The sequence below is a fragment of the Pholis gunnellus genome, assembly GCF_910591455.1.
Source record: "Pholis gunnellus genome assembly, chromosome: 3".
Lineage (NCBI taxonomy): Eukaryota > Metazoa > Chordata > Actinopteri > Perciformes > Pholidae > Pholis > Pholis gunnellus.
In genome coordinates, this window is record NC_136529.1 from 5,620,639 (window position 1) to 5,643,034 (window position 22,396).

Below are 22,396 nucleotides of genomic sequence, written 5' to 3' on the forward strand. Positions count from 1 at the left end.
GTAGCATACAGCCTGGTGGATGATCATGATCATTTTTTAAAATGTATTAAATATGTCAATAAAATGTTATTGGAATTATGTGATTTTGTGTTTAACATTTGTTTTTGTTCTAGAAAATAAAAATCGGACTTTCTTTTTTTTTTTATTTCCTTGTGGACACATGAGTAAAACAGCGCTCCAGATAAGAATAATTGACATTATCGATAAATGTATTGATTATTTTCTCCAATTGTTTAATTTGACCATAGGTACTCTTTCAAAATTGATTATTTTGAACGATCAGAGGTCCTAAACCATTGAAACAACAAAGAGAGAAGCAGCACATCTTCTCATTTGAGAAGTTGGAAACAGGAATATTTAGTATTTTTGATTGGTAACTGATCGCCAATTCATTTTCAGTCGTTTGATTAATTGACTAATTGTTTTAGCTCTAATTGAAATGATGTCAAAAATATTGAGTACTGAGATTTATAAAACAATTATTATAATAAATATTACAATTAACTTTTTTCCCGCTATAAATTATTTTCCATTATTTTCCAACATTTTGATAAAATGATTATAGTGTAGTTTAAACATGACAATGTGCAGGTCTTGGTTCGTCACTAAGTTGATAAAGTACACGTGGAAGCAATATGACAACATAACCCGTTCTCATTAGTCTACATTTTTGTATTTGATTTTGTGTGGGACACGCGCGTCAGTTTTAAGTTTTTTTATTTTGAAGCTGTCAGTGGAAGTCTCCTATCCGGGGCCGCCTGACACCACGCGCACGTCCAACGCGCAACTACGTCACCATCCGGTGTCTACGATTGAGAAGGGCGCGAGATAGAAATCCAGGAGCGCGGACAACCCGGGCGCTCCGCTCCAGCTGGCTAGTAGCTGCAACTTTACCATTCAACACCGAGCCTCCTCCACTGAACCGCCTCACGGAGACAACAAACGCGCGGAATACACCGATATATTACCAGATATTCGTGCACATGACGTGCAACGGCTGCAGGACAAATCACCGCCTGACCGTAAACAACAGAAACAGAGGGAAATGTCTTGGTGGCCGCGCGGGTAAGATGTTATTCTTTGTTTTCCGCAGCGTAAGCACTACTCATTTTATTCCAGACGGATAAAACATTACATTTTGACGCTACGGCGTTGATGGCATTGATGGCATTCAGTTGGCTTTGGAAAAAGGTTTGATTTTGGACCTAATCTTTCCATTCGTGAGTACTTCACGGACTCCTTGTCTGTGCCGCCCTTTTCCGGAGAATCGCGATTAAAAAAAAAAAACTACAGCATTTCATTTAACGTCCATCACTCCATGTCTGTTAAATCACAGCGATCAATTCAACTGTCTAATAGTGCACCGACTATGTAGTTTACAATGCAACACTTTATATGGATGAGATCGTCGCCATGTCAATAGAAGTAAACCTGATAATCAGGTCATCCTCGCCACACCATGAAGATGTGTCCGTGCTGCGTTCACTGTCAGCGTTATCAGTGCACATCACAGCCTTTTTCTTCCTCAGTGAGGATGGGGAGGACGCCATGCACCAGGACACCGATTCCGATGTGGCAGAGCAGAGAGACGGTGGGAAAGTGAAGGTGAAATGGACACAAGAGGAGGTGATTGTCTTCACACGTTCCAGTAGTTTGCATGTTGTCCCAATGACTCCTGACACCCCCCTCCCTCCCCCTCTCCTCCATGTAAATAAAGACAGTGTAGGACAAGGTAACATAAACATGCTTGTTTGTTTGCGTCAACAGGATGACAAGCTCAAGGCTCTGGTTCAAAAACTAGGACCAAGTGATTGGAAATATATTGCCAACTACATCCCAGTGAGTTAGATCATCCTTTTTGTTTTTGTGGTTGACCGTAAGCTTCGGGGTTTCCTTGGCTATTTTATAAATGTATTTTATAATACCTACAGAAATCTGATTCATGCTCGTTTTTGTTTTGCTCAGAATCACACTGAGCACCAGTGTCAGCACCGTTGGTTTAAGGTCTTGGATCCAGAATTGGTCAAAGGCCCTTGGACCAAAGAGGAGGACGAGAAGGTAAGTGACTCGTTGGGTTTCAGTGCCCGGGGGTTTATAATACGACTAAAACAAACAGTACGATAAGTCCTCGCGCACCCCTCAGGTCATAGAGCTCGTCAATCTCTACGGCAACAAGCAGTGGGCGATGGTAGCCAAGCACCTGAAGGGCCGACTGGGGAAGCAGTGTCGAGAGCGCTGGCACAACCACCTCAATCCCAATGTGAAGAAGTCGTCGTGGACGGCGGAGGAGGACCTCATCATCTACAAGGCGCACTGCCTGCTGGGAAACCGCTGGGCTGAGATTGCCAAGCTACTCCCTGGAAGGTGAATACACTCCAGCTACGTCAGCTCAAAGGACGAGTTTTTGATTAAAACCCCTCTCAGAAGGACTCACGTTGTGATGTTTTGTTCACAGGACGGATAACGCCGTGAAGAACCACTGGAACTCCACCATCAAGCGCAAATTAGAGATGGGCTTCTTTGCCGGGGAGGTCTTCAGGCCAAATGAACTTGAAGAGCTGTTGGACCGTGTAAATAAAGATGTGCAGGTGGGCTATTTTTTTTTTTTCATGATGTTCTCCTCTTAGATGGATGTAGGAGCATTTAAAACATTTTTTGTTTTTATTACACAGATGGCCAGTTGCTCCCAAGATGGCGCAGAAAAGGATCCAGAGCAGACGACGCAACCTTCGGTGAGCAACCAGTTGCATAGATTTGTAAAATATCGCAATTTAAATACAAGGGTGGCTTTGAATAATTGAATCTCCGTCAGTGGTTTGGAAAGAAATATCTGTATTACACGTCCGTTATCGTGTTATTGATGTCAGTATTGTTATAGATGTTTGTCATTTGCCAACCGGTTGCAGGAAACGCCCGTCTCCGCCGCGGCTAAAGCTGAGTCCGGCGAAGCGGGGCCGTCAAAGGCCGCGTCCTCTCCGAAGGACGGCCGAAGTCCCAAGAGTGAAGCAGACGCCGTGGGAGAAGTGAACAGTACCAGCTGGGTGGTAGATAGCTCTGGCTTTCTCTCCCCCACTGGGCCAGTACTGAAGGAAGTGCTGGACATGGTGGACGGGGTACCTATCCCCCAATAAATACGTTTTTGTTTTTGTTTTTGTTGCTACCAATGACAAATAGTGCTTTTGAATATAAAGTTCAGTTACATACAGACAAGGAAAAGATCATTTGTGCTGTTTTAATATGTATATTGTTATTGTTCCTCTACAAAACATGTATATACTTCTATAAAATATTTTTACACATCTATATTTATCCAAAAAAAGCGGAGCCGGTTGTAATATTTTATAGTGACTAGATGTCCCGACTCACAAGTAAAAATGTCTCTTCTGCTACCAGGACCTGGATGGCTGGTGCAACCTGGCGGCCTTCGACCTGCCGGAGGACAGTCCGAGCCCAGAGCGCCACCAGTTTCGGCTGGAGGGCAGCGCCCTGCAGGAGCTGAGCAAAGGCAGCAAGGGCGAACTCATCCCCATCTCCCCCGGAGGGGTCACGCCGCCCTCCATACTGAACCGCCGGAGACGCATCGCCTTGTCCCCCGACGACAATAACTCCATGACTCCCAAGAGCACTCCTGTCAAAATCTTGCCCTTTTCTCCATCTCAGGTAAGTTAGTAAAGCATTCGGCTTTTTTTGCCACCGCTCGTAATGTCGCACGAGACGGTCCATTGACTCAACACCTGTCGTTCCAGTTCCTCAACATGTTGACCAAGCTGGACGCTCACGACCTGGAGAACCCGTCCCTCACATCGACACCGGTGTGCAGCCAGAAAGCCATTGTTACTACACCGCTACAGCGTGAGAAAACCCCCCTCACCCAGAAGGAAAACTCAGCGTGAGTGGTCTCTTAACTAGTGATGGGTTCCAATAACTTGTTGCATTTCGGCTCCAGTTTGTTTGTTGTCGGCGAAATATCTGGATTCATTAAAGTTACTGTGAGGAATTTAATGCTAATGCTTCTACGTGACCTACATAAGACCATCAGCGAGATGATTTGCTATTTCTATATTGTTATTGTTAATGTTCGTCATCGGTGCCGCGGCATTGCTGGGAGGGATATTAGAATCAGAGCCAGGACTGAAAGGGGCATAATATCAGACCCTGCTGCAGTAAAGTAAGAGGCTTTCTAAAGGGACTCAGAAACACTACCGATTTTTGTCTCGGGACCGCCAAAATCAACACAACAGGAAAGTTCCTCATAGTGGCTTTAAGCTTCGATGCTAACAAATCTCTTATCTACTCTCACTCAAGTGCAATGAAAAACATAATGGGAATAGGATTTTCAATTTTTAGCCGACAATTTATTTTTAAATGACAGACATCAGATCAGCTGCACATTATTAAAGTTCATTCAGTAACGGTTCAATGAAAAAGTTGTGAGAGAAAAACACATCACTCTGTAACACCAGTATTGTATGTTGCACATGTTCTACAGATGGCGACAAAAAAAATGTTTAGAAATGAATCCGCTCATCTCATTTACAGGTTGTGAACACGAATTAGGCTGCAGCTAAGCCTAATAAGATACAATACTGGATTTGAATTTGAGTGTCGGTGTTCACATTTTGTCTTCATGTAGGTTTGTCACACCCAACCACAAGTCCGAGCTCTGTTCGACCCCGCGAACTCCGACACCGTTCAAAAACGCCATGGAAAAGTACGGGCCTCTGCAGCCTCTGGTGAGTATCTGTGCTCGTCGGTGGAAAGTTCACCTCGTGGTTTAATCAACACCGCATTAACACGTCTTCTTTTTTTCCTGCTGTGTAATCTCAGCCTCAGACTCCGAACCTTGAAGACGACATAAACGAGGTCATCATGAGAGACTCTGGGATTGACTTGGGTGGTGTGCGCTCGACTCCACCGGAGCAAAGGCGCAAATCGATGGTAACGGGGTCAACTCTAATACTTGACTGATCTGTTTGAATCCTTTAACCCCTGTTAACAGTACACCATAACATTTCTACGTATTGGTGCTAGATTATAGAGGCCAGCATGATAATAGAACCTCATTCAAAATAACATGGACATTAGTAATAATTAGCTAACAACTGGCTAGCTAATGGCCACTGCGCTGTGCAGTGTTTCAATACCAATAGCAAGTAGTTGTAGCTAATTTATCTTATATATGTTAAAGATGGATAGTTAACTTATAGAACAACAAGTTTTCAGAAAACTAAAACAAATGAGGCATTATATAAATGTACAAAAGCTAGCATAACAGCAGCTAGCCCAAATGTGAAGTCAGGGTTCAGCTTTCTGTAATGGCGCATGCTAATGCTTTAGCACCTTGTAATTTAATAATGAAGAGTAGGGGAAGTGTTTATATGATGGGTTGTGCTTATGCTCAAGTGTGTGTCTGTTAAACTAAAACTGTAGATCGTCTGTGGGAGGTAAATCTTGGACAGCCTGACTGCTTGGGGACGTTGAATGCTTGTTGCTTCTCAGCCCCACACTGCGTCACGTCCACAAATTCACACCGTGGAGCTATGCGTTACAAGGACAGTCTTTCACTGTTGTTCAGCAGACGGCTGCAAAAGAAACGAACGAGTGTGAAATCCCGTGTTCATTCACTTCCTCCAACCAGATATTTATAGGCTTTTACTGCCACGGCCATTCAAGAATGCTTTGAACTAATTTACATTAATAAGTTTTAGCTTCCATGCTGTAACCTTCACAATGAAACCCTTTATTGAAAGTTCAATTCTGACCTCTTTCCATTTCTGCCTGGACCTATTGTTGTCGCTTTTATTTTAGGCAGAGACTTCATGATCGTCTTTCTTGTTGAAGCTACTAACTTAGCATTTGATTGTTTATTTTATTCCCAGCATCGGCCTCCTATGAAGAAAGTGCGGAAATCATTGGCCCTGGATGCCGTGGACTGCCATGTGTCTACATCTAAACGCAAATCCCTAAAAATTGAAGCCAAACACACAATTAAGGTGAAACCCAAAGAAGTCTAAACGTATCATAAGCCAGTCCGTAGATTTGACGCATCCTAACTTGTTTTGTCCTCCATTTTTCCGACCACAGGAAGAGCCGGTGATAGTGTCTCTCAACACCTCGTCGTTTTGCAGTAAGCAGCACGACAACATTTTGGATCAGGGCTTCCTTTTGGGACCCAGCGACAGTGCCATATTTCCCAGCACGGTGCCCCCAGTTCTGGTAACTTCCACTTTTTTTTTGTAAAGTTTGAAAGGAATGGATGGAAAAGTATTTGAATGTAGCTTTTTTTCTGTTTTGACCTGGGTTTTTTTCTCTCTCTACCTTCAGATGTCAAAAGAATGGGAGACGGTTGTTTGCGGACAAACTAAAGACCAGCTCATAATGACGGAGAAAGCGAGACACTACCTTCGCTCGCTAAAATCCCGTGCCCCCAACCGGGCGCTGATTCTCTCCTGAGACGTGTCTCGTCTTCACACCAACACGTTACACATGCAGAACTTAATGTTGCCGTTTGTCCCCTGTACCGTTATGCCGTTGTAACCTGTGGTGTAGAAAAGCAGCATGTCATGTGTAGGTTTAGTACAGTTCTCATTTGCAAGCACAACACTGACAATATATAGCCCCGTGAATAATTTAAGGAGTGATTTTAGATTAAATCTCACGCCAATGGCCTCGTGCGAGGCTTTAAGAAATAAATAAAAAATGAATCGCATTTAATTGTATTGTCACTTAAAAAATCAAAAAGAGCAATGAATGTAGAATCAAAATAAATCACGGCCATAGACTTTAACTATCACTGAAAAAACATGTTTTTACATTGCATAATGTGTTTGTAATATAAGTGTTTTTTAAAGTTGTGAAGAGTACAAAGACTCAGGTCACACCTCCATATCTTAAGTTCTGCTGTATGACTTGAATATGGAGTAAATTCAGACAGCTTGATCACTAATACATTTAGAGACAAGGGGGGGGGGGGGCTTCATGTTGAAAATGTTTAGTGAACATTGTCTTGTTGTAAAAATGTGTAGATTTATAATGTACATCTCAATATGCAAATTAAAAGTGAGGTCTTAAGGGCGAAACTTGGGTGTCTGCTGGAAACAGTTCCCAGCCGAACACATCTGCTATCCATCAAGGAGACCTACTTCTGATCCAGCTGAGTGAGGAATACACTTGGGAAAGTTGTTGCAGCATCTGTGTAGTGTCGATTGTAATGGGGTCATGGATGCTGTCCACCATTGATGTTAAGAATATTATGTCAGTTGGCACTGTTTGTAAATATTTAGAGTTGTATGTTTTTACTTTTATCTCACAGCATTTTGTTAAGAAATTTAATAAAACACAATTAATATGTCCAATGCACACTTTCCTCCTGATTATGCTTCTGCAGCACAAAGTGTATTTAGCTATAAGTATTTTACAATAGGTTTATAATATACCATTTCATGAAATAAAACACGGGCGAAAGAATATTTTATTAATGCAAAAAAGATATGCAATTGTAATACAATTATTAATAAACGGCGCATAACTTTAATATATTTGGCGTGTACCAATGAAACTTTCATTATCATCCTTATTTTGGCACGTAGGCTGAATTTATCTGACGTGTACTTACTGTGGCTTTTATTTTGAAACGTCAACGTACCGCCGGATATTATACCTTTGGTGACAGCTCACACAGACATACCGGAAGCAATCGTCGGTTTTGGTGACGCTGCATAAGACTGCAAGACATGGACCGGTCTCGTAAGTGAAAATTCTACTATACATTTCGGATGTAATGTTCGATAACTATATTTTTGTGATATTGACGTTTTGAGTGACATTATGGAACCGCCAATCGTAGACTTGGTGAAGCAGCAGCACCAGGTGCACGAAGTGTGTTGCTCCAAACCGACGCTAGCTAACGTTAGCTCGCCTTTGTAGCTTACCGTGCAATGAACGAGCGAGCGTTGTCTCAATGAATGAATACACATCGTCACAACAGATAGTACATTATATAAGTGTAGTGTTTGCTCTCCGTGGTGGTAACCGATCAATACGCCTTGGTACCAGGCAGCATGTTAACCTGCTTCCGCCCTGTGTCTGCAGGTCTGTTTGGGTTGTTCCTCCTCAGCCTGGCTCTCGCTGGAGCTCAGGCGCTCACACCGGCGCACTACCTCTCCCTGTCCGATGTGGCCCGACTGCAGAACCTCCTGAGCCAACAATTCACCGATCTGGACTCCGCATACTACTCGGTCGTTGGTCTGACCAAGCTCGGGGCAACTGTTCCCGATCACGAGGTAAGAAAAGCCCACCATAATGAATAATTCTGATATAAACATTCAGTGATGATTCAACCTAAATATGACATGTTACATGTTGATCCTCGATGTTCTTTGGCTTAAAATGTGTTCGTGTTTGCAGGGAGTGTGCCAGTTTCTCAAATCCCAGCTGGATCCCTCCAATGTTGACTCTGTCTTCTTCGCTACTGAGACCAGTCAGGCCATTTCAGGATGTGAGGTATGCCTGCCCCGGCCTTCTTATCTGTGCTGCTGCCATCCTTTCTATGCAAATGAATTTTGGAATAGATGCACGTGTAGTTGGACAATATAGACAAAACTATATACATTTCAAAATATTAAGACTAATGTAAATGGGATAGGAAATCTGCATCATTGCTTCATGGTCAAGATGTTAAAAACAACTTTTCATATGATGGCAGTGAGTGTAAAATACTATAAGATAACATAGACCTTAACGTCCAAATTGGCAAAGTCGACGATGGCTTTACACTGATGTGAACCCCTTAGAACCAACAGTTTTTCTTCACTCCATAGATCCCCGTGTCCAACGAAACGCGAGACCTCCTCCTGGCGGCGGTTAGTGAAGATTCCACCATGACTCAGATTCACAGAGCCGTGAGCGCTCTCAGCTCTCTGGGGCTTCCTCTGGCCTCCCAGGAAGTTGTAGGTGCCTTGACCGGTCGCATCAACAAGGAGGACAACGTCATGGCGTGAGTGTCCGTAGTGTGTGTCAGGGAGTGCGCTATCGTTCTGTGTCCTTCTTGCCGTGCTCATGAGCAAATTTGATTCGCAACGCGTGTCTTCTCTTCTCCGGACAGAATCACTTCAGCTCTGCAGACCGCAGCACGCCTGCCCCAGCAGGCAGAACTCGGAGGAATACTGGAGGAAATCGAGGTGAGCTCTTCAACCTCCACCAGGTGGTGCTGTGTGGCTGTGCTTTGAATTAGCGCAAGACGCACGCGGACTCTTAATCGTGCCCAGGTATTTTGAATTCTCTAAGTTTGAACTTGTATTTTGCTTTTTTCCCCTCTCAGGATCTTACGGCTCGTTTGGATGATCTTGGTGGCATCTACCTCCAGTTTGAGGAGGGACTCGAGGCGACCGCCTTGTTTGTGACCGCTGCTTATTCCCTGTCCGATCATGTGGACATGGAGCCCCCTCTGAAAGAGGTACGATGTCTCTCTGTCAGGCTTTTCTCCCCATGGGACCGTCCCTTTCTGAAACTGATGGGCGATGTGTTTTTCGCTACAGGACCAGGTCATCCAGCTGGTGAACTCAATCTTCAGCAAGAAGTCCTGGGACTCTCTGGCCGAGGCCTTCAGCGTGGCAAGTGCCGCCGCCGCTCTCTCCAACAACCGTTTCCACGTGCCGGTCATCGTCAGTGCTAGCGGCCCGGCCACGGTGTCCCACAGCCAGCCAACCCTGCAGGTACAGATTGTGGGATCTCAACCTGGCTACAGTCCTCTGAGTGGGTTTTAATCAGCTCACGGTGACGCTGTTTCTGTGTGATTCACAGCTCCTTGTCACTGATGTCATGTCTCAACCTCTGGCCTTGGCCAACGTGCTGCTGGAATCTGCGTACGCCGTGGCCTCCAAGAGCATCATCCTCAGCCAAGCTCCATTCACACTTAATGAGTACGTTTTGATCCGAGAGATAAGTGTTATACGCCCACACACAGTGTGACAGAAATGCAGCTTGAATTGTAACATTATACAAATGTAATTGTTGAGCTTTTTTTTGTTGACTGTGTGGATTGTGTTTTGCTAAGCATATTCAGATTCTTTTACTAGACTACAGCCCAGCCTGGTTTTGGTCGAATCTACACCGTGTTATATTTTGTTTAACTGATTTTCAGCGGCGTCTTTGAACTGAACTTCATGTCCAGCCAGCCAGGCAGCGGATATTACCAGTTTGCCGTTGCAGTGACTGGGGATACCCGGCTTGTTGCCAATCATGTTGAGGTGAGATGCCGGTCAGAATAGGAGACACAATAGTGGAATGATTTTAATTAAGTTTTAAATGTGTTTTTAGGCTTTAATTGCCTTGGTGGAGAATGTGACGCAAAGGAAAGTGCTGCTGTTGAGTCAGAGACGTGGCTCAACGCTAACTCTTGAATCGGGCACCAGCATCAGCTTTTGGTTGCCGACACTAAAAATGGGATTGCAAATTGAGTCACCTTATATTTTGAGTATTTAAGATACTATGGAGTAATACGACATGAAAGAATACAAGCTTTATTAAAGAAATGGAACATAAGTCTGTTGTAGTTTGTGTTTTATCTGATACTTTCCAGAATCTAGTATATCTTTTTTTGAATGTGTTTAAAACTAGTTGCCACTGATGGCAACCAGTTCCTCAAAATGTCTGCCAAAGGCAACCTGGCTAACCCTTCCTGTTGTGGCTGCAGCCTGTCCTGGGTTGACGGTCCATCTGAACATGATTGTAGTCATCCTTCTATCAGGGATTGGTTTGCTGCTCTCATGCCCGTCACCTGATGTAACCTTTGCGTTGTGTCTCCGTCCGCCTGCAGCTCAAAGTGAAGGTGTCCACCGAGGTGTCCGTCACTAACATGGACCTCTCCGTGGTGGATAAGGACCAGAGCATCGGCACAAAGACCACCAGGTTAGGAACCGCGTCTGATAAGTGAGCCGACCCTGCAGAGCATGACGAGAGAGAGTACTAAATGCTTCTTTTTTTTTTTTTAATGACTCAGGGTGGACTATCCCTCCAAAGGCAAGAGCTCCTTCACAGCAGACAGCCACCAGAACTTTGCCATGGCCTTCAATCTGGTTGACGTCAACACCGGCGTGGAGCTTACCCCTCACCAGGTATGTAACCCGGGTGGGACACACGTCAGCCGCAGACGGTATTATGTGGTTGGTCAAAACAATCATGAAAACAGCTGCGACCAGTTTGGTGAGGAAAAAAAAAAAAGAGCTTTGGGCCACGTTCAAGTTTTAAGACCTTTTTGTTTTCCCCGTCACAGACTTTTGTCAAGCTGCACAATCAGAAGACTGGCCAAGAGGTCGTGTTCGTGGCCGAACCCGACAGCAAGAAACTGTACAAGTTTGAGTTGGACACAGCGGAGAGGAAATCTGAGTTCAACTCCATGTCCGGCACCTACTCCCTCCACCTCATCGTTGGGGATGCCACTTTGGAGAATCCCATCTTGTGGAATGTGGTGAGTGTCCGTTCCGACGTGATGCTGGTAATGAGGGCTATTTACGGAAGTGCTCAGCCACCGAGAAGTTAATATTGAGCTCTAAAGTTGAGTTGTAATCTTTTGAAAGGCTGACGTTGTTCTGAAGTTCATGGATGAGGAGGCTCCAGTGGCCATTCAGCCCAAGACTCTTTATGTGCCCAAACCAGAGATCCAGGTAACACTTATTTACTTTTGTTTTTTAAATATCAGTTTCACTGCCCGATGATGGAAAATCAAGCAGCGTCAGTCCCGCTGTGTAAAATGTCCTCCCGTCTCTGCAGCACTTATTCAGGGAACCAGAGAAGAAGCCTCCCACGGTGGTCTCCAACGCCTTCACTGCACTCATCCTGTCTCCCTTACTTCTGCTGCTCATCCTGGTAATATTTCAAACTAAAATGTTTTTTTCTGTTTTTATTTGTTGCCATCGTCATAAAGGACTGTTTTGACGTGGGGTGTGGTATGAGGTACTCATCCATAGTCGGTGTATTTACCTACAGTAGATGGCCACGCCTCTAGTTTGGAGGGAGAGTTTAAGTTTACGCTAGATTAAGAGTATTTTCAGCGCTTTACCTCACCATCAGACCGTCCTTTCACTGAAGAACTGAAGCCTTTATCTATGCTTCCTTCAAAGTCACCAGACTCTTTTGCCAAAAACGGTAATTTAACCTCGCCGAACACGGGAGTTGTTGTTCTACCGCTGCCTCGATCAGTTAGTTTGTTTGTGTTATTGTGCGACTTTGGTGTTTATAAAGGGTTAGTTCAGATTCACCAAAAGTCACACAACAACAACAACAACAACAACAAACAACTAACCGATCAAGGCAGCGGTAGACCAGTAATGTAAAATAACTCTTTATGGCAATGGAGTCCTGTGGCTCTGCAGACAGAATAACTAACTGCCTCAATCCTCTGTCAGAAAGGGCTGTCTGACGTCAAAGTAATGCAGTAAAAATATTGTAAATGTAGGATACTTGTAAATGGATGTCTTAAATAGGTTTTACACTGCAGGGTGTTGCTTTGCTCCCGTGTTGTTCTTCCTATCAGTTTCTTCAAACCACTATCTCCGCCTATGGTCAAGTACCTCACACAACCTACCTCAAATAATCTGAACTCTCCTTTTTAACTGTAGAGCAACTTGGCTATGGATATAATGAAGATCATTTATAGGCCCGCCACCCAACAGACCTCCTTCCATTATTCATCAAACCTTCATTTTATTCAGCTTTATTGTTGTTGTTGTATGCACAGTGCTCTAGTTTTTTTTTTTTCCTCAGAAAAAGCTCTTCAGGAGTAAGCTTTCATAAACGGCGAATGCGGCTCCAGTACTGCGCAAATATAATGCTTGTATTTAATTTAGAAATCACAATAGCTTTGGTGTATTTTTATCCGTGGCATTTTCACTGCTGAGTAATAGTTATTGTTGCAGTGGATCAGCGCTTTGTGTGTTAGGTGGTAAACACTTTTTCAGCCCCCTTTGTTTGCCGCTCTTGGAGGGGATGAAAATCACATTGTCTTTCATTCCCCCTCTCGTCTGTAGTGGCTGAAGCTCGGAGCCAACATCTCCAACTTCAGCTTCACTCCCAGCACCGTCCTGTTCCACGTGGGACACGCAGGTCAGTCCCCGTCTCTCAAGTGAAATGTTCATCACGCATCTGATTGTTGCACGGCCTCTTCATCGCCAATTCATCCGCTGCCGTTCAAGATGATACGTGAATTGCAGCAACAACCGCGGCTGACATTGTACAATTTATTCCACGCGTACATTCTTAATACGAAACAACCGCAGCCAGAACATCTTAAGAGCATGCACCAAAGATCAACAATTTCTGGCGCTAATTCTCTAGTAAGGTGCCATTAAGCTATTGCAGAAGAAGAGGGAGCAATTTGTAGATGTAATTAAAGCGGTAGCGGTGAAACCTCACCGTGGAGAAGGTGATGGAAACAGGGCAGTTGATTCTTGTATTCAATTAAAAAAGGTTACGGTGATTGGTTTTTAAAGCACAAATAAACGCACCGTGTGGAGCGCCCTGCAGTTTGAACGTTTTGTGTGAAAACACTGAAAGGGTTCAAGTTCTAAGACAAAAACACAGACAACTCCCAGAGAGACCTGTCAATCACAAGGAAGACCCGCCCTAAAACATACTCTGCTTTATGGTCTATTTGACTCTAAATGGACCATAATTTACTAAATGAACATCATGACTCATCAAGACTTGAAACTCATAATCTCATGTTTACAATGTTTACTGAGGTAATAAATCAAGAGAGAAGTAGTCATTTTCTCATAGACTTCTATACAATCTGACTTCTTTTTGTAGCCGGAGGAGTCGCCCCCTGATGGCCATTAGAGATAATGCAAGTTTAATGTACTGTGCTTGGCTTTTGCTTCACTTTTCGGACCAGGCAGTGGTGATATGTGAGGACCTGGGAATTAGAACGGGCAGCACACCCACGCTCTGTTGTTGGCTGGGGGTTACACACCCACATGGGGGTCCAAAGCTTCTTTGCTGAAAGCACACAAACACAGCCACACACTTCTAGTTAGTAATAAGTGACGATTGAGAGGGTTTATTTTTGAATCGGTCCATACATACGCTGCATATTATACCTTGTTTACAGCACCCTACCCACTTGGGGAACCACTGATTTGGATGCCATTGCTCCAGCTCACTCTCTCGTTTCCTTTCAGCCTTGCTGGGCCTGATGTACGTCTACTGGACTCACCTGAACATGTTCCAGACTCTGAAGTACCTGGCGATCATCGGCACTGTGACTTTCCTCGCCGGGAACCGCATGCTGGCCCAGAAAGCTGTGAAGAGGTACGTGTCCTGATGGCGCCTGGCGTCAAATGGGGTCCCTAGAGTGTCCTTTTAGTCCCAGAGAGAGAGAGAAAAGCCTAGCCCCTTTCAGACGACGAGAACTCTGATGCTTTGAGGCCTCTTGGTAGTTCTTAGCCTCAAGCCCCTGTGGAAAAGTGCTTGTCTCATATCGCAGCTCCTCAGTTGGTCCCCCTAGAGGCCGATGTCGATGCCAGGCCCTCTGCCAGAAGCAGAGCTCGTGCCCACTTGGACCAGGAGTGAAGCGTGGCAGCAAGGTCTGCAAGAGTGATGATCTAAGTGGGCAATTTCCTCACCATCAGTATGTAGAGCCCTCCAGAGTGAGCAATTTGAAGCCTGTGTCTCCGACTCAAAACATCACTCCGTAATTGTTCACTTTTACTTCCTGCTCTTAAGACGAGCCCATTAAACCCCGTTTAAGCAAGTAGAATTTTCCAAGTAATGATTTCACAAATGTAATTTTTTTCCAGTGAGGACCCCCCCCCCCCCCCCCCCCCCCCCCCCCTCCCCACCTCCCTCTTCTTTCCTGCTAGTCTCTTTTCTCCTTTGCAGCTGATGCCTGTGTCTTTATTTAGTTTTTTAACCCCTCTATCCACACCTCGCTGTCTCTGTACTCCTTTTTTCAGGATTGCCGCAGAGCAAAGTAGTAGGTTGGCAAAGTATAGGAGCCTACGATAAAGCCCCCCCTCCCCCTCCCACATTTGTAACAAACGAGTCGGGCTTCCAGGCTGAAGTAAGGGCATCCTCATAGTCTGCATCCTCAGTGCATTTCCATAATGGCTGGCCGCGTGCATGGCTGTGTGGTGCTCGATCATTCTAACTCCCGAGTGTTCACATGTACTTGTCGTCCTCCCCCACCCCTCCCTCCTCCTGGTTTGCCTCTCACTCATCCCACCGTGGTCATAGCCATACCAGCACTGTGGTAATCCCTCCGTTGTGGTCTTAACACCCATGGTTCTGGTTGTGCCATTACATTTGAGTGACTTGTGTTGTGTTCATGAGCCAAGGTGTGCGTCGTCCAGAACCTTAAGACATTTGTAATGAGAGTTTCTCTTGTGTTTCTTTGCCCAAATTAACATTGTTTGTTGTGCATTAAAATGCATGATTAAAACCTTTTTATGTGACTATGATCAGGCTTTATGTGTTTGTAATAACTGCTTGCTTTTCTCTCTCTCTCTACAGAATTGAGAAAAAATAAGAGGAAGAAAATTAAGAAGACACCGACGAAGCTCTTTTTTTTTTTATTTTATTTTTTTTGGTTTCCAAGGAGTCATTCGACGATGCATCAAATCAGACTTTAAACATGGCGTTGCAGTTCAAGAATCCAATCGACAGTTCAAACATGCAGTTTGTCCGCGTTGCCAAATGAGAGAAATCACAGCGTCACCGAGGACAAACACCCACCGACAGATTCTCCTTTACAGAGGGCTGTAAAGCTACTGATCATTGCACTTCATCTTCCTGTGAGATTTGTGTTCTTATTGTCCAACATGCCATTGTTTTCCAAGTGAGCTGTGGGGTTTATTTCTTTTTTCTTATGGATTTAGGGTTTGATTTGACTATTTTTGTCTTGACGTTTTTTTTTTTTTTGTACATTCCTCTTTTTTCGCTCAATGCCCATTTCACCTTGTAACAAAAGCGGTTAGTTAACATGAACAGCTGAAGAAAAACCAAACATTGGCATTAGCACTGATCCGTTGAACATTACCAACTATGCCAGTGTGTTTTCCTGTTTGGTGCATCAGATGTGTTGGAGGGAGTGGTCATCCCCTATTTGATACAGAGTTGGCATCCCCCAGAAAAAAATGTTGATAAAGAAATGTGGGCAATGTGATGTTTTTGTAATGAAGAAAATGAAATAAAGAAGTGGAGGTGAATCTAAGTTTCTTTCTTTCTTCAGTAGAGGGAAAAAACAGGAACACAGTCCAAGAGTTGAATGATGATGATGATGAGATCCTGTTCCTACAATGAATAAGGTCGTTGTTGAAACGGGTGTACGGTACATACTGACCAGCAAACCCATCTCAAGTGAGAAAGTCACCAAGTCTGCAGCACTGACATCCCTTAAGGCCTCCCTCCAAAGCCCCTCTCCCAAAATGATCATGAAAAACATGGCGATTGTTAGCAGCACTCACAGCTGTCAAGCTAGCTGCTTGTAGAAGACTCCGTGCAGCGTGTGCACAGGAAGGTAGGTAGCCTAATGACTTGACGGGCTAATTACAGTCCTGCAAAAGCCACAGATACCAGATTGTTTTTCTTCTTCTTTATTTTTTTTAAATCGTTGATTGCTGTCACGATGTGAAGAGAATTTCAATAAATATAACTTTTTTTTATTTTTATTACCATCTTACCTTTAAATTGATATATCAATAACAATATACATTTTTTAATTCTTTTGCTATTTACTTCCCTCTTTGTGTTTCCCTTAAAAATATGTCCTTACTGACCTGCTGTGGAGCGTTAGTAACAATATCATACTAAAAGAAAGACCACAACTTTGAAACAGCCTCTTGGCAAACTCAGACTACTGACTTCACCTTAACTTCGATTTTTTAGATTAGGAACAAATCTCTCTGGCCAGTATGGAGAGGCATGGAGCGACCCGTGTCCATACATGCAAGTCTATGTAATACATGTATATAAATATGTAAGTACATACACTCTTCCTGGCTTAGAAGTTGAATTTGTGTGTGAACTACAGGATGATGTTCACTACTAAAACAGTGTGTAACTGTAGTAAGGTGAAAAGAGTGATACAGTCAGTAATGCCCTAACGGTCACTTTTCACAACCGTCTTGACATTTCATTACAGGTGTAATTAATAACATTAATTACGGCCCTGTTCCATTTAGGTTGGCCTGTGACACACTAAATAGAATGGGGCCATCATTCATTTCATTTATTCGACAGCAGCGTGTTGAAACAACCTGAATGGAATGCAGCCATTAGTGACGTTAATTTCATTTTGGCACGTCATGGGAAATGGGTCAGGATGAAACACAGGTGATACAAACGCCATTAATGATGACTCCGATCCATGCATGCACAGCTCTGGAGCTAAATGGAACAACTTTTTTTCACCTGTAATGAGCCAAAATGTCTGCTGTGAAAAAAGACCATCAGACAAAGTGGTGCCACAACACTCTCAACTCTCACACTAACTTACCCTGAGTGACGGGTTCCTATCGACACTTTATGTGAGTTCAAACTGTTTTTAGTTATTTAACATTAACGGTGATTCCTGTATTTATTTAATTTTCTCGTCCGTGCTATTTCTGCTGGTTTGAAGTGGGCGGGGCCGAGCTGGAAAAAGTGATGTCACATACGTCTTTGCACCAATTAGGTGTCAGCAACATTTGAGTCAGAATCTGAAGACTGTTGGTGAATTGTTGTTGTGAATCGTGTTAAACAACACACCCACACAGTCCTGATGAAGCAGGTACATATTTTTGAGTGTTAAACACCCAATAAATAAATATATATATTTTTATCTTGATTGCTGCTTATTTAGTCAAAAATGTATAATGTTATAAAGTAGGTGTTGTTATAAAGAATTTTGAGATTTGGGTCTATTTAGCTTTCATGACATGTCTTTTTTTCCAGACGAGTGGAAAGAAAACATGAATATGTTTATTTTACTACTTTGTCTATTTGCGTCTGTAGATTTCTCCTAAATTCACCACAACTTAGCATTAGATAATGCTTCATTTACTAAAACATACCATTTTAGAAAATGTGTAATACATAAAACAGTTGTCTTATTGTAACTAATCAACCAGATAAGTTTCATGATGATATCTATTTGGGTAATTTATATTATTAATATCATTTTAATCATTTTTTAACCATAATCACCTTTCGTGTCTCCCCTTAAACACATGTTACATCCTTTTATTTCTGTTAAAGCAAGAGTGCACAGTGCCATTCATTCCACAGTCATGAGCTGGGCTTTAGGTTTTCTTCAAATAAAAGAAAAAGTGACAACATTATTTTCATCTGTAGAGAACAGGTTGGAGGAAGTGTGAGAATACATCAGCGATGGTTTTGGGAGAGTGCTGTCGGCGAGGAGCACTCGCAGCCTTCAATCTGTCCGATCCACCAAATCTCAACTCAGCAGTCTGTGAAAGAGGAGAGTCAGGTTAGTGACAGACTAGCGTGTCATTATGCTTCCATCAGAGCTCAGAGCTCCAGAGTATAAAGCTCTATCACCTGGGCCTCATGACGTTCCCCTGCACTCCTCTGTACCTCTGATTGCTCTGGATGGATGTTAGATCTTCTTTATAAGTCCCTTCATAGATGTCTGACTGACGTTTCATGTAGCTCTCACTTTTATCTCTGTGGGGGGGAAAAAACACACATCAGCAATTCATATTTCACTGTTTATTCCTGTTACTCTGGTCGGATTGATTCTGCTCTCATGCTCCACCTACCCGAGCCGTTTGCCCATGATTGTCTGAAGGAACTTCCTGGCAGAGATTTGGCCCAGGACCTTCCTGTAACTGTTTGTAAAGATGGCATCAGCGTGGCGTCCGGAGCTAAAGTCAGAGAGGGGACAATTATTGCACAACAGTATTCTTGAAGGCAGTGCAATGAAGCAGCAGCAGCAGCAGCAACAACCAGACAGGTATGGAGTGTATCTGTCGGTCCATTTTACTGTTATCCAGCTTAAACAGTTCAACAAAATTACAAAAAAGAAAGAAAAAAAATCTTCTTCTTTATTATCGACATGCTCAACAATTACAGAGAAGCGACGAATACCTTGGATTTCAGGCTCCCTCCAACAATGCTCGTTAATAATGTATTTTAACAAAATAATCATGCAAGTAAAAGCAAAACGAGAATCAAAGACATTAAATAGTGCAAGTTAAAATATAAACATAAAAAAATACATAAAGTAAAGTAATATGTATTTGTGCTAGCCAGTATTGCAAATGAATAAACTGAAAGAAAAACAAGAATCTAATGAATGTATAATCATAATATATAATCATAATATGTGTGTATATATATATACAGTAAGACTACAGAGGTGTAAATCGTTTGTTAGTCTTATTGTCAGCAGGATGAAATGTATTCACCAGCCGTACAGATAGTTTGGGTTTTATTTGCCCAGATTATGAGATATCCTTCCATCTCGCTTCGCTGTGAACATTTTAAATTTCACTTTTTGGAAATACTTCCTAACAGATAAATAGTTCTTACTCCAGCACACTTGTTCTGAAAGGACACGCCGATGTAGAATTCTTTAAAATATAAAGCACCACAGGAGCAATTCCATTGACTCCTATCGTATTGTGGATGGAGGCAGAAATCGTTCAAAAAAACATATCTATTTGCATAGATATCCCTCTCGTTTCTTTTTTATTTGAACCCATTTTAACCCTATTTTAGATCAGCCACTCCGTCCATATTAACACACTGACCGTAACTCTGCTCGCTCCCTGGGAGGACTCGCGTCGTCCTCCAGCTGCTCTGCTGGATTCTTCATAGAAGATGTCATCAGTATGGATGTGTCCCTCTGGCCGAACCTGAGAAACATCCTCGTTAACTAAACGATTGTGGAATGTTCTATTCAAATATCCCCACACACGCCATAAATGCATTCAAAGTTTTTTATGATGAAGATGGATTTTAGACTGAGAAAAATATGCCCAATCTTACGGCAAAATGCTCTAGCTCTTGTAAAATGATGTACTCTGCTGCTTCGGGCACAGGGCACATGTGATTAGAGTGCTGTGCAAATGTAACGTGGTGACTAATCCAGACATCTTGACCCTATTTAGCATGACAAAACGCAGAGGGCACAGCTATGACATGCAAAGCAACCAAGTGAAAGGTAAAACATTGTGTGCTTTGTGCATGGAAATGGTCACATCTTAAAAGCCCCGACACTGTGGTCAAGTCCTTGTCCATCACCCCCCCCCTGAGCTCAAATCAGTGTCACGTTGTGTATCTTGTTGCACATCTTCATTATCGGCTTTTAAATGTTAAAATGTTTCCCATTTCACTCGCTGAAGCTTTCCAACCACATAACCTGTCCTCTGGAGCTCAGCAACGTTTAATCATACAGAGGAGTGTATTCTGATGCAATCTGTCCAAATTCTATTCAAAAACATGTTTTATCCAGAGCAATAATCTTCAAACACTTCTCAGTATACAACCAGACATAAAAAGATTTGAATACAAATAAAAAAAACACCCCACCAAACACGAACACAAAAAAAGAAAATCAGCAATGGAAAGAATTTCAGTAAATCTTCCAGGACTTACCTAATGGACGGGTAGAGCGGGGAGCCCGATAAAGACATGACCAGGCAACAAAACAGCAGCAGTGCAGCTTTCTCCATCCTCACAGCCAGTCCTGGAGAAGAAGAATGGACGGCTAGAATAAATGACAGGAGTAGAAATTACATTACCAAAAAAAAACTACAAAAAAAAGCTGAAACCACAGTTTTCCCTCAACCAGCCTCATCGCTCTGCAGGAGGACCTGAAGTTACAGCAGGCAGAGATGTATACTATGATGGACAACATCAACATGTAACCTACGATATATTTGCCACTTACATGTATATAATACACACATTACATTCACACATGGGAGTGGAAGAGTTACCTGGATAATTTTTGTGTGTGTGTCAGTTCTGAGCGTCCCCGCAGTTGCACTTTATTTGGTGCCCTCCGCTCTCATCATCTCTCACTGCCAGGAAAGGCTGATGCTGATCACAAGCAACACTGGAGCAGTACTGTTTGTTATCCCTCCATCCATGGTCAGCTTATATGAACCTGTAGCTCCCAGTCACTCCCACATCACACATGATCTCTCTCTCTCTCTCTCTCTCTCTCTCTCTCTCTCTCTCTCTCTCTCTCTCTCTCTCTCTCTCTCTCTCTCTGAGCTGTCGTCATTCTCTCTCTCTCTCTATCCATCTCCCCTTTTTTCAAATCCAAGTTTGTTTTATTTATTTACTAAAGTGTGTTGGTCAAGATTTATAATGTACTGTAGGTATAATAATTCAGAATGTAGAAAAGAATTGACACAAATGGTTGGCACATTACCACATAGTGTTCTGTGATTTCAGACAAAGAAAAGAAAAGAATATAGGTGATAGGATGATATACAGTTTATAGTACATGGTAAATATGTATTGTAAGGCTAAAGACTGCATTATTTCAAAGCTAGCAGTGGCACTTCCTGTTGCAAGCTCAGCCGCCACAACCGTTTGTGGCAGTCACCACTGTTTGTTGCCACTGTTTGGGAGAGGTGCCACGGTAGTTGCTGTTTTTAAGCCTTTATTTTTCATATTTTGACAATATGTGACAATACATTAAGGTCCTTAAGAGTATGACTTTTAGTAGTTGTAATTGGTTTAGTTACAAAATGCCAAATTGTAATATTATGGCTACTCGTTTTGATTTAACTAAGGAATTTAAATTGGCTCACGACATTGCAGTTCTCTTTGTAATTTGCATAAAACATGCAAAATAATGTCTATAATGTTTTGTCAATGATTTTAGAGACACAAACATTTCTTTTTTTTAAATTTGCCTTTGAAGATTTTCTCAGGGTCTACGATTACGGCAGATTGACATGATGGATGACAGCATGGCAGCCAGTTCACATACTCTTAGTAAAATGGTAAAAAGAAAGGAGTTCTGTGTCACAGCAGTGGAAAGGTTGAGGGCTTAGTGGAAACCTGGAGAGTCTGCTTTCTGACCACCTTGCAGTACTTGAGTGGAATGAATAGCTCACAAAAGAAACACCGTGATGGTGCATTTGGGAGATTGGTTCAAGACATTTCAAGAAAGTACAAGTAGTCCTATTTAATCACTGTTACTTGTGTAAAATAATTTAGATGTCTTTTCATCGGAGACAAACTCCAAAGAATCAGTGTACTTTGTTGTTGTATTGTCATAAAGTGTATATTCATTTGATCAGTTTTGAGTTTGTACATTTTTTTCTGTAGCCATACCAATACAATTTGGTATTTTTTTTACTAAACCAATTACAACTACCAACATTCATACTCTCAAGGACCTTAATGTATTGTCACATATTGTCAATTTAAGAAAAAG

At 42.7% G+C, this 22,396-nt stretch overlaps 3 protein-coding genes across 3 annotated transcripts; 2 read left to right on the forward strand and 1 right to left on the reverse strand.

Annotated features, from left to right (window-relative positions):
* The first annotated feature begins 851 nt into the window (after positions 1 to 851).
* mybl2b (v-myb avian myeloblastosis viral oncogene homolog-like 2b) lies at positions 852 to 6,951 on the forward strand. Its single transcript, XM_079186602.1, has 15 exons — positions 852 to 1,065; positions 1,530 to 1,626; positions 1,768 to 1,839; positions 1,966 to 2,058; positions 2,144 to 2,364; positions 2,456 to 2,588; positions 2,673 to 2,732; positions 2,907 to 3,113; positions 3,394 to 3,660; positions 3,747 to 3,889; positions 4,634 to 4,733; positions 4,828 to 4,938; positions 5,880 to 5,993; positions 6,085 to 6,216; positions 6,325 to 6,951. The coding sequence occupies exons 1-15, from the start codon at positions 1,046 to 1,048 to the stop codon at positions 6,451 to 6,453; spliced, it is 1,899 nt and encodes a 632-aa protein (XP_079042728.1). The 5' UTR covers positions 852 to 1,045; the 3' UTR covers positions 6,454 to 6,951.
* Positions 6,952 to 7,691: 740 nt separating this feature from the next.
* Positions 7,692 to 16,207, forward strand: rpn2 (ribophorin II). The gene is made up of 17 exons (XM_079186601.1): positions 7,692 to 7,746; positions 8,092 to 8,282; positions 8,407 to 8,502; positions 8,820 to 8,995; positions 9,104 to 9,179; positions 9,320 to 9,454; positions 9,537 to 9,713; positions 9,802 to 9,920; positions 10,142 to 10,247; positions 10,817 to 10,908; positions 11,000 to 11,114; positions 11,273 to 11,467; positions 11,577 to 11,663; positions 11,770 to 11,865; positions 13,026 to 13,101; positions 14,178 to 14,307; positions 15,508 to 16,207. Exons 1-17 carry the CDS (start codon positions 7,734 to 7,736, stop codon positions 15,521 to 15,523), a joined length of 1,896 nt encoding a protein of 631 aa, XP_079042727.1. The 5' UTR covers positions 7,692 to 7,733; the 3' UTR covers positions 15,524 to 16,207.
* A 2,223-nt stretch (positions 16,208 to 18,430) lies between these two features.
* On the reverse strand, positions 18,431 to 20,696 carry ghrh (growth hormone releasing hormone; the record flags this gene model as incomplete). Its single annotated transcript, XM_079186285.1, has 5 exons — positions 20,596 to 20,696; positions 19,749 to 19,853; positions 18,756 to 18,860; positions 18,535 to 18,660; positions 18,431 to 18,443 (listed from the first exon to the last, which is right to left on the reverse strand). The coding sequence occupies exons 1-5, from the start codon at positions 20,670 to 20,672 to the stop codon at positions 18,431 to 18,433; spliced, it is 426 nt and encodes a 141-aa protein (XP_079042411.1). The 5' UTR covers positions 20,673 to 20,696.
* Between the last annotated feature and the right edge of the window lie 1,700 nt (positions 20,697 to 22,396).